This window comes from Oncorhynchus tshawytscha, linkage group LG34, assembly GCF_018296145.1.
Source record: "Oncorhynchus tshawytscha isolate Ot180627B linkage group LG34, Otsh_v2.0, whole genome shotgun sequence".
In the NCBI taxonomy this organism is placed as follows: Eukaryota; Metazoa; Chordata; class Actinopteri; order Salmoniformes; family Salmonidae; genus Oncorhynchus; species Oncorhynchus tshawytscha.
In genome coordinates, this window is record NC_056462.1 from 7,519,290 (window position 1) to 7,531,681 (window position 12,392).

The 12,392-nt window shown below is 42.8% G+C and overlaps 1 protein-coding gene and 1 pseudogene across 2 annotated transcripts in view; one reads left to right on the forward strand and one right to left on the reverse strand.

Annotated features, from left to right (window-relative positions):
* The window catches only part of LOC112231812 (lecithin retinol acyltransferase), a 61,406-nt gene extending 55,850 nt beyond the window's left edge, over nucleotides 1-5,556 (reverse strand). For both annotated transcript variants that reach the window (XM_042312097.1, XM_024398607.2), the window contains exons 1-3: nucleotides 4,724-5,556; nucleotides 4,167-4,287; nucleotides 3,810-4,035 (exon numbers count right to left, since the gene is read on the reverse strand). In XM_042312097.1, the coding sequence (XP_042168031.1) occupies nucleotides 3,810-4,035; nucleotides 4,167-4,287; nucleotides 4,724-4,959 (583 nt within the window). In that variant the 5' untranslated portion in view covers nucleotides 4,960-5,556. The remainder of the gene's footprint in view (nucleotides 1-3,809; nucleotides 4,036-4,166; nucleotides 4,288-4,723) is intronic.
* Nucleotides 5,557-5,693: 137 nt separating this feature from the next.
* On the forward strand, nucleotides 5,694-8,205 carry LOC112231814 (annotated as a pseudogene).
* The last annotated feature ends 4,187 nt before the right edge of the window (nucleotides 8,206-12,392 follow it).

Genomic DNA, 12,392 nt, shown 5'->3' on the forward strand with positions numbered 1-12,392 from the left:
AACTGTTTTTTGTCCTCTGACATCCTTGGGTAGGCAGAGGGAGACTGGAAGGGCATCAAGGAATCTTTGGGTTGTCTGAGAATTTATAGTAGAGGTCGACCGATTATGATTTTTCAACACCTATACCGATACCGATTATTGGAGGACCAAAAAAGGCTGATACCGATTAATCTGACGTTTTTTTTAATTTATTTGTAATAAATGACAATTACAACAATACTGAATGAACACTTATTTTAATTTAATATAATACACGAATTAAATCAATTTAGCCTCAAATAAATAATGAAACATGTTCAATTTGGTTTAAATAATGCAAAAACAAAGCATTGGAGAAGAAAGTAAAAGTGCAATATGTGCCATGTAAGAAAGCTAACGTTTAAGTTCCTTGCTCAGAACATGAGAACATATGAAAGCTGGTGGTTCTTTTTAACATGAGTCTTCAATATTCCCAGGTAAGAAGTTTTAGGTTGTAGTTATTATAGGACTATTTTCCTCTATACCATTTGTATTTCATTAACCTTTGACTATTTGATGTTCTTATAGGCACTTTAGTATTGCCAGTGTAACAGTATAGCTTCCGTCCCTCTCCTCGCTCCTACCTGGGCTCGAACCAGGAACACAACAACAACAGCCACCCTCGAAGCAGCGTTACCCATGCAGAGCAAGGGGAACAACCACTCCAAGTCTCAGAGCGAGTGACGTTTGAAACGCTATTAGCGCGCACCCCGCTAACTAGCTAGCCATTTCACATCGGTTACACCAGCCTCATCTCGGGAGTTGATAGGCTTGAAGTCATAAACAGTGCAATGCTTGACGCACAACGAAGAGCTGCTGGCAAAACGCACGAAAGTGCTGTTTGAATGAATGCTTATGAGCCTGCTGCTGCCTACCACCGCTCAGTCAGATACTTGTATGCTCAGTCAGATTATATGCAACGCAGGACACGCTAGATAAACTAGTAATATCATCAACCATGTGTAGTTAACTAGGCAGTCAGTCTCCTTGTGGAGTGCAACGAGAGGCAGGTGGTTATAGCGTTGAACTAGTTAACTGTAATGTTGCAAGATTGGATCCCCCGAGCTGACAAGGTGAAAATCTGTCGTTCTGCCCCTGAACGAGGCAGTTAACCCACAGTTCCTAGGCCGTCATTGAAAATAAGAATGTGTTCTTAAGTGACTTGCCTAGTTAAATAAAGAAAAATAAATCGGCCAAATCGGTGTCCAAAAATACCGATTTCCAATTGTTATGAAAACTTGATTTCGGCCCTAATTAAAATCGGCCACTTCCGATTAATCGGTCGACCTCTAACTTATAGCACGACTTTTGATACTCCTGGGTTGGGGTCTGAGCAGATTATTTGTTGCGATTGCAAACATAATAAAATGGTGGTCCGATAGTCCAGGATTATGAGGAAAAACATTAAGATCCACAACATTTATTCCATGGGACAAAACTAGGTCCAGAGTATGACTGTGGCAGTGAGTAGGTCCAGAGACATGTTGGACAAAACCCACTGAGTCGATGATGGCTCCAAAAGCCTTTTGGAGTGGGTCTGTGGACTTTTCCATGTGAATATTAAAGTCACCAAAAATTTGAATATTATCTGCTATGACTACAATGTCCGATAGGAATTCAGGGAACTCAGTGAGGAACGCTGTATATGGCCCAGGAGGCCTTTAAACAGTAGCTATAAAAAGTGATTGAGTAGGCTGCATAGATTTCATGACTAGAAGCTCAAAAGACGAAAACTTAGTTGTTGTCTTTTGTAAATTGAAATTTGCTATCGTAAATGTTAGCAACACCTCCGCCTTTGCGGGATATGGTCACTAGTGTAACCAGGAGGTGAGGCCTCATTTAACACAGTAAATTCATCAGGTTTAAGCCATGTTTCAGTCAGGCCAATCACATCAAGATCATGATCAGTGATTAGTTCATTGACTATAACTGCCTTTGAAGTGAGGGATCTAACATTAAGTAGCCCTATTTTGAGATATGAGATATCACAATCTCTTTCAATAATGGCTGGAATGGAGGAGGTCTTTATTCTAGTGAGATTGCTAAAGCGAACACCGCCATGTTTAGTTTTGCCCAACCTAGGTCGAGGCACAGACACGGTCTCAATGGGGATTGCTGAGCTGACTACACTGACTGTGCTAGTGGCAGACTCCACTAAGCTGGCAGGCTGGCTAACAACCTACTGCCTGGCCTGCACCCTATTTCATTGTGGAGCTAGAGGAGTTAGAGCCCTGTCTATGGTCGTAGATAAGATGAGAGCACCCCTCCAGCTAGGATGGAGTCCGTCACTCCTCAACAGGCCAGGCTTGGTCCTGTTTCTGGGTGAGTCCCAGAAAGAGGGCCAACTATCTACAAATTCTATATTTTGGGAGGGGCAGTAAAACAGTTTTCAACCAGCGATTGAGTTGTGAGACTCTGCTGTAGAGCTCATCACTCCCCCTAACTGGGAGGGGGCCAGAGACGATTACTCGATGCCAACGTATCTTTCTAGCTGATTTACACGCTGAAGCTATGTTGCGCTTGGTGACCTCTGACTGTTTCATCCTAACATCGTTGGTGCCGACACGGATAACAATCTCTCTATACTCTCGACACTCGCTAGTTTTAGCTTTAGCCAGCACCATCTTCAGATTAGCCTTAACGTCGGTAGCCCTGCCCCTTGGTAAACAGTGTATGATCGCTGGATGATACATTTTAAGTCTAATACTGCGGGTAATGGAGTTGCCAATGACTAGGGTTTTCAATTTGTCAGAGCTAATGGTGGGAAGCTTCAGCATCTTAGACCCCGTAAAGGGATAAGTAGAGATCAGGGAAGGCTCGGCCTCTGACTCCGACTCGCTGCTTAATGGGGAGAACCAGTTGAAAGTTTGTCGGCTAAATGAGAAACACCGGTTGAGCATTCCTACAGCATTTCCCTCCAGAAGCCATGAGAAAGTTGTCTGGCTGCGGGGACCGTGCGAGGGGATTTATACTAAGGTTACAATCTGTACTTACTGGTGGCACAGACGCTGTTTCATCCTTTCCTACACTGAAATTACCCTTGCCTAATGATTGCGTCTGAAGCTGGGCTTGCATCCTCGCCTTAAGGCGACCGTTCTCCTGTATATTATGAGTACAACGACTGCAATTGCCCTTATGCACATTCCACGATCGAACGTTTTAAATACACTTCCTATCGGTTTGGCAATTTCCGGTCAGTCAAGTCGAACCAGGGACCCTCTGCACACATCAACAACTGACACCCACGAAGCATCGTTACCCATCGCTCCACAAAAGCCACGGCCCTTGCAGAGCAAGGGGAACAACTACTTCAGGTCTCAGAGCGAATGACGTCACCGATTGAAACGCTATTAGCGCGCACCACCGCTAACTAGCTAGCCATTTCACATCGGTTACACTCACCCCCCTTTTGACCTCCTCCTTTTCCGCAGCAACCAGTGATCCGGGTCACGGCACCAATGTAACAGTATAGCTTTCGTCCGTCCCCTCGCCCCTACCCGTGCTTGAACTAGGGACCCTCTGCACACATCAACAGTCACCCTCGAAGCATCGTTACCCATGGGTGTCAGTTGTTGATGTGTGAGTAAGGAAATAATTCCAGACTGCTTGAAAATCTCCTTGTCACTCACAGATCCAGCACACAAGGATGACACAAAAGCGACAGCTCCATGTGGTGACATTCCCAACATGCCCTTAAAGGTACAGAGTGACTTGAAGGAAGAAAACACTTCACTCTGCAGTAGTAGTGAAGATGGTGTCTGGCAGCGGAGTTCAGTGCAGTCGATCACTACCTGGGTGTCTGGATAGTCCTTGAACTGGTAGGTGGGCTTTGATGGTTTTCTTGGGGATCCATATCCGTGCTGATCCACGCAGACAGTAGAGGAAGTTGGCCCAAGAGATGATAATCCGGCTCACTGTCGATTGGTGGATGCTGAACCGGTGGGCTAAATCCTTCTGCTTCAGACCCAGCGACAGATGAGTCATAAACAAGAAGAACTCATCGATTGATGGCAGTGTCTGAACGTAAAGAAACCCATTTTAGTACAATAGTCCTTATATTCGGTCCATAACAAAAAGTAAATGATGTTTAACAATTACAGTAAGATCAAATAATATACTCTTAAGTATTTCATGAAGTTGTCCCTTACCGGTTTTCTTCGAGTAACACTTGTTTCAGATGGATTGGTGCTTGTGACTCTTATAAACTTGGTCTCTGCTGCCTGCTCAATCAAGTGCCAGAAGGCCATCAGGTGGGTATAGCTTGCAAATCTAAAGATGGACCCAGAGTATTTGAATACCAAAAAAGCTCATTACTGTTATTGCCCATCTTCTCTAAGCCCTAGCACTATACATGACCTAGCTGCTATTGTAGCCTGTTTTCTTGTTACTGCAATTCGTACTGTAATTCATAGCAGCTATCATCACAGCAGTGAATTTGTTTGAAATGTTCTGTTATTTAACCTGGAAAGTGGACTAAGAACCAAATCTTATTTGAAGCAACGACCTGGGAGCATTTTTGGGGGTTAACTGAAAAATAATGTAAAGACAATATACATTCAATGTGCCTACTTAGGCTAAGATATGCTAGCCCAGTATCAAATAACAATGAACATGTACTTAAAGGTAAGATGGACTTTAGGATAATAATACTAATAATTCATAGTCAATAATAATAATGCTGGATAATAATAAATTATTACTGTACCTTGTGTAAACACGTATATCATCGTCAGATCCAGCAAATCGTTGTCGACCAAAGCCGCGTTGGGTGGTCAGTTTCTCCAGCTTGGCTCGAAGCGCCTCAATTTCTCTTACGTGCTCATGGATTGCCATTGGGGCCAGGGCTGCGGGTTCAGGGACTGCACAGTAATCATGGGTCTGGACCGGATCAGAGACGGCACAGTCCATAGGCAGCGCACCTGGTTCTTCATCCCCCTCCATCGGAGCAGGAGGTTTCAGTCTTCTTTCCCAAACATCAGGTCTCTTTTTAATGTGCCAGTTCAACGCGAAGACAGTAAGAACAACACCTTTTTTTTTAGGTATTGTCGCCCCCCAATTTTCCCTCAACAAAGTCACTTTCTACGAAATGTGTACTACACACCTTTGTGTGTTTGGTGACAGTAAAGTTGTCACGACGTACTGCCACCAACCACCTTTTTCTGAGCTCTACATCGACTGGGAAACGATGGAAGCTCACAATACCATTACATTTGGAATAAACTGAACACAGAGGCACTGAACAATGTTCATTTGCACCTCCTTCTCGGGGCTGTAATTTAAACGCAGTCATTGCTAACTATTTCAGTCAGAGATGCATCGACGATAGCTAGTAAGCTAATGCTAAAAACAATAGCAGAACTCGCTCCGGAAGTCATCAACTCGATCGGAAGTAAATTAGAACGTTGGAGGCGGTAAATGCATAGAGCCTATTAGAAGGCATCATGTTAATGTTACTACTTAGCTTCGGCTGTTGGAAGTCCTGACGAACCATGTCCAGATAAAACGTCCGGAGTAAAAACAGTTGAGTGAGGGAAAAAATTAAAATATAAACGGTAATTCAAGAGTAAAAACCGTAAAGTTGTCAGGTAGCAAAGTAAGGTTGGCAACAAAACGCACAGCCGCACGTAAACAAGTCTGCAAGTTGTGACCGGAAATGACGCTCAGGGATTCGACAAGACTCAACTAGTCTATTGTAGAATTATATTGTAGTTGTTGATTTTAGAATACCTTCAATACATCTGCAGTAATTCCTTGTCTAGCATTTCTGATTCACACTTTTGTATCAAGAATGTTTCATGCATGAAGAGAGATCAGCCATGTGAAGGGTTAATTCTGTTCCAGAGCACAGAGCAGCACTGGGTGGGGAGGAGCATGCAACGTCACTTTACTGAAGTGAAACTGAAGTGTGTAGACGTACTGTACGTTGCCCACATATGCAAACGGTCTCACACTCTTGTGGAAAATCTAAGACAGTACCGATAAATCGGAGAAAGTGCCCACCCTCTTTCACACACAGATACAGGTGAGCACAGATTTACAAGGGCAGGTGAAGATGCATTCTAGTGTGTGAATTCTTGTCTTCAAATGAATTCCTTTATTCTCCAGTTTTTGACGACAGTACCTATGTTTATTTTGTACATTTACTGATTTATACTGTATGTTGTATGGTTAAACAACTTTAATCAACATTGGTTAGATTCTCAAAATGCCATGTTGACCGTGGCACTAAAACTATCGAGAGCTGACTCATTCCAGGGAATAATTTATAGTTCCACCTTCTCTCTCTAGATATGGCTTTCTCCAGCAGTCTCCTATCTGAAGAGCAGTTCCTGTGTTCTATATGTCTGGATGTGTTCACTGAGCCAGTCACCACTTCATGTGGACACAACTTTTGCATGGCCTGTATCAGAACGTACTGGAATAGCAAGGACCTGTACCAATGTCCACTGTGTCAGGAGAAATTCTCCAGGCGGCCTACACTTCGTGTCAACACAACTTTCAGAGAGGTTGTAGAGAATTTTAAAAAGAGGAGAGAAAAGGGTAGACATGGGCCCCCTCTTAAACCTGGAAATGTTGCCTGTGACGTCTGCACTGGGATGAAGCGCAAGGCCTTGAAGTCCTGCCTGGTGTGTCTGACCTCTTACTGTGAGACTCACCTGGAGCCTCATCAGATAGCCTCACCCTTAAAAGAGACACAAACTGATCAACCCTGTGGGGAATCTGGAAGACAGGATGTGTAAGAAGCATGACAGACTCCTGGAGCTGTTCTGTAGGACTGACCAGACATGTGTGTGTCAGTTCTGCACTGAGGCAGACCACAAGACTCATGACACTGTCTCTATAGAGGAAGAGTGTGGAGAGAGGAAGGCTCAGTTGGTGAAAACTGATGCGGAAGTGCAGCTGATTATCCAGGACCGACAGAAGAATGTTAAACAGATCAAACTCTCAGTAGATCTCAGCAAGAAGGATGCAAAGAGATAGAAAACAGTGTATAAGTCTTTACTGCTCTGGTGCGCTCCATTGAGAAAAGCCAAGCTGAGCTTGTTGAGGTGATTGAGGAGAGGCAGAAAGCAGTAGAGAGGCAGGCTGAAGGGTTCATTAACGAACTGGAGCAGGAAATCACTGAGCTGAAGAGGAGAAGCACTGATCTGAGGCAGGTCTCGCAGACTGAGGACCACCTCCAACTTCTCCAGAACTACCCATCACTAGTGTACAAACCTCCACCCACCAAGAACATGTCTGAGATCAGTGTTCACAGTGATCTGTGTGTGGGGACTGTGAGGAGAGCAGTGTCTCAGCTGGAGGAGATACTGAATAAAGAGATGGAGAAGCTGCCTGAAGTCAAACTGAAGAGGATTCAGCAGTATGCAGTGGATGTGACTCTGGACCCTGATACAGCACATCACAAACTCATCCTGTCTGAAGATGGGAAACAAGTGAGAACTGGAGACGCACCACATAATCGTCCTGACAATCCAAAAAGGTTTGACGGTCATCGATTTGTCCTTGGAAAGGATGGCTTCTCAACAGGGAGATTTTACTATGAGGTGATTGTTAAGGGGAAGGCTAGATGGAATTTAGGAGTGGTCAGAGAGTCCATAGTAAGGAAGGGGATTATTATAATGAGACCTGAGGATGGACTCTGGACTGTGTCCCGAAGGGACGTAAATGTGTACGTTAGCTGGATCTTCCCCCCTGTCCTCCTCTCCCTGAGAAAGAAGCCCCAGAAGGTGGGGGTGTTTGTGGACTATGAGGAGGGTCTGGTCTCCTTTTATGATGTGGAGGCCAGGTCTCATATCTACTCTTACACTGGCTGCACCTTTACAGAGAAACTCTTTCCATACTTCGGCCCCTCTGATAATGATGATGGTCAAAACTCAGCCCCTCTCATCATCTCTCCTGTCAATCACACACACTGATTAAACAACGGAAAGGGAATGGATCATTCATTAATTGCATTAATAAATCATTAAATATATCAATTTAGAAATTATTATATTTAGTCAGTCGACATGACACATGATTATATTTTCCATGGATGTCCTCTGAAATCTCATCATCAAATGAAAAGTGAAACCTCTTTACTCCGTTAGGTACAGATTGAATATTACTGGGAGAGGGGTGGTCCAAAATAGGGGAGTCAAACCTTTTTTATTGCTTTGGGGATGGTTGGGTGTTTTCTTTTGGGGGGGGTAGTGCAATTTTTCCTCGTTTACATTCACCATTCTGCTCGTATTCTCCCTATAAACAATGACTTACTTTTGATATTACCCTAATAAAGTTTTGAAACGTTTGGGAAATTTGGTATGGTTTGTCTATTATTAAGATTTAGCTACTGCAGGCCTTTGATGTGATGGCAGTGTGCCCGGGCTTTTCAACTGATTTCGACAGTTGAATTTGAGGTGAGGAAGACTTTCATGCCAACCATTGTTACCCCTATAATCTAACAATATAATGCTCATCTTTATACAAAATATTTGGATCGAAAATCTATGAATTACCCTCCTTCGGTACATCTATTTCTGTATAACAGACGCGGTAGCTACAGTGCCTTGCGAAAGTATTCGGCCCCCTTGAACTTTGCGACCTTTTGCCACATTTCAGGCTTCAAACATAAAGATATAAAACTGTATTTTTTTGTGAAGAATCAACAACAAGTGGGACACAATCATGAAGCGGAACGACATTTATTGGATATTTCAAACTTTTTTATCAAATCAAAAACTGAAAAATTGGGCGTGCAAAATTATTCAGCCCCTTTACTTTCAGTGCAGCAAACTCTCTCCAGAAGTTCAGTGAGGATCTCTGAATGATCCAATGTTGACCTAAATGACTAATGATGATAAATACAATCCACCTGTGTGTAATCAAGTCTCCGTATAAATGCACCTGCACTGTGATAGTCTCAGAGGTCCGTTAAAAGCGCAGAGAGCATCATGAAGAACAAGGAACACACCAGGCAGGTCCGAGATACTGTTGTGAAGAGGTTTAAACCCGGATTTGGATACAAAAAGATTTCCCAAGCTTTAAACATCCCAAGGAGCACTGTGCAAGCGATAATATTGAAATGGAAGGAGTATCAGACCACTGCAAATCTACCAAGACCTGGCCGTCCCTCTAAACTTTCAGCTCATACAAGGAGAAGACTGATCAGAGATGCAGCCAAGAGGCCCATGATCACTCTGGATGAACTGCAGAGATCTACAGCTGAGGTGGGAGACTCTGTCCATAGGACAACAATCAGTTGTATATTGCACAAATCTGGCCTTTATGGAAGTGTGGCAAGAAGAAAGCCATTTCTTAAAGATATCCATAAAAAGTGTTGTTTAAAGTTTGCCACAAGCCACCTGGGAGACACACCAAACATGTGGAAGAAGGTGCTCTGGTCAGATGAAACCAAAATTGAACTTTTTGGCAACAATGCAAAACGTTATGTTTGGCGTAAAAGCAACACAGCTCATCACCCTGAACACACCATCCCCACTGTCAAACTGGGTGTGGCAGCATCATGGTTTGGGCCTGCTTTTCTTCAGCAGGGACAGGGAGGATGGTTAAAATTGATGGGAAGATGGATGGAGCCAAATACAGGACCATTCTGGAAGAAAACCTGATGGAGTCTGCAAAAGACCTGAGACTGGGACGGAGATTTGTCTTCCAACAAGACAATGATCCAAAACATAAAGCAAAATCTACAATGGAATGGTTCAAAAATAAACATATCCAGGTGTTAGAATGGCCAAGTCAAAGTCCAGACCTGAATCCAATTGAGAATCTGTGGAAAGAACTGAAAACTGCTGTTCACAAATGCTCTCCATCCAACCTCACTGAGCTCGAGCTGTTTTGCAAGGAGGAATGGGAAAAAATGTCAGTCTCTTGATGTGCAAAACTGATAGAGACATACCCCAAGCGACTTACAGCTGTAATCGCAGCAAAAGGTGGCGCTACAAAGCATTAACTTAAGGGGGCTGAATAATTTTGCACGCCCAATTTTTCAGTTTTTGATTTGTTAAAAAAGTTTGAAATATCCAATAAATGTCGTTCCACTTCATGATTGTGTCCCACTTGTTGATTTTTCACAAAAAAATACAGTTTTATATCTTTATGTTTGAAGTCTGAAATGTGGCAAAAGGTCGCAAAGTTCAAGGGGGCCGAATACTTTCGCAAGGCACTGTATCTGACATAAAGAGATGCCCTAATACCAGCAGCCCCAAACTTCTAAAGAATAAGCTACCAGCCAAACAAGCTGATAAGAATTGCACTTAAACTCCCCCCTCATATTTGTCTGGATGTTGAAAATGTTTTGTCTATCTTTGTAACATGTCTGTATCTATGTCATTATATATGTACATGTAGTTATGGAAATTAGTCCCTGACTTTATTGTTCAATCCCGCTCACTTTAAAAAATCTTTGTTTATGTGTTTTTTAAACTGACAAATAAAATCAATCAATCCAAACTGTGCAGCGGCCAATTGATGAATAGAAAGAGACATCTGTTACAAAACACCTTAAAAGTTTCGTAACGTTCAGAGATTGCCAAGCCTTCATTAACGGGTAAGCCTACAAGGTTGCAAGGGATGTATTTTATGATTGTTGAGAGTGACATAGTCTATTTATTTTGTTGTTGAAAATGCATGCCATGATATTGAAGTGCTCGAAGTCAGTATGCTTTGTTTATTGGTTGAGTGGTGCACAGTAGCTGTGCGTAGGTAAATCACTGGGGAAGCCAAGCTAGGAAAAAAAAGGCATATGACAACAATTATGATAATTGTGTTGTTTGGTGTATAACATGATAATTCATATGCCTTGCCAGCGTGATATATACAGTGGGGCAAAAAAGTATTTAGTCAGCCACCAATTGCGCAAGTTCTCCCACTTAAAAAGATGAGAGAGGCCTGTAATTTTCATCATAGGTACACTTCAACTATGACAGACGAAATGAGAAAAAAAATCCAGAAAATCACATTGTAGGATTTTTTTATTAATTTATTTGCAAATTATGGTGGAAAATAAGTATTTGGTCAATAACAAAAGTTTATCTCAATACTTTGTTATATACCCTTTGTTAGCAATGACAGATGTCAAAGTATTTCTGTAAATCTTTATCACACCCTGTTGCTGGTATTTTGGCCCATTCCTCCATGCAGATCTCCTCTAGAGCAGTGATGTTTTGGGGCTGTTGCTGGGCAACATGGACTTTCAACTCCCTCCAAAGATTTTCTATGGGGTTGAGATCTGGAGACTGGCTAGGCCACTCTAGGACTTTGAAATGCTTCTTACGAAGCCACTCCTTCGTTGCCCGGGCGGTGTGTTTGGGATCATTGTCATGCTGAAAGAACCAGTCACGTTTCATCTTCAATGCCCTTGCTGATGGAAGGAGGTTTTCACTCAAAATCTCACAATACATGGCCCCATTCATTCTTTCCTTTACACAGATCATCCTGTTCCCTTTGCAGAAAAACAACCCCAAAGCATGATGTTTCCACCTCCATGCTTCACAGTAGGTATGGTGTTCTTTGGATGCAACTCGGCATTCTTTGTCCTCCTAACACGACAAGTTGAGTTTTTACCAAAAAGTTCTATTTTGGTTTCATCTGACCATATGACATTCTCCCAATCTTCTCCTGGATCATCCAAATGCTCTCTAGCAAACTTCAGACGGGCCTGGACATGTTCTGGCTTAAGCAGGGGGACACGTCTGGCACAGCAGGATTTGAGTCCCTGGCTGCGTAGTGTGTTATTGATGGTAGGCTTTGTTACTTTGGTCCCAGCTCTCTGCAGGTCATTCACTAGGTCCCCCCGTGTGGTTCTGGGATTTTTGCTCACCGTTCTTGTGATCATTTTGACCCCACGGGGTGAGATCTTGCGTGGAGCCCCAGATCAAGGGAGATTATCAGTGGTCTTTTATGTCTTCCATTTCCTAATAATTTCTCCCACAGTTGATTTCTTCAAACCAAGCTGCTTACCTATTGCAGATTCAGTCTTCCCAGCATGGTGCAGGTCTACAATTTTGTTTCTGGTGTCCTTTGACAGCTCTTTGGTCTTGGCCATAGTGGAGTTTGGAGTGTGACTGTTTGAGGTTGTGGACAGGTGTCTTTTATACTGATAACAAGTTCAAACAGGTGCCATTAATACAGGTAATGCGTGGAGGACAGAGGAGCCTCTTAAAGAAGAAGTTACAGGTCTGTGAGAGCCAGAAATCTTGCTTGTTTGTAGGTGACCAAATACTTATTTTCCACCATAATTTGCAAATAAATTCATTAAAAATCCTACAATGTGATTTTCTGGATTTTTTTCTTCTCATTTTGTCTGTCATAGTTGAAGTGTACTACCTATGATGAAAATTACAGGCCTCTCTCATCTTTTTAAGTGGGAG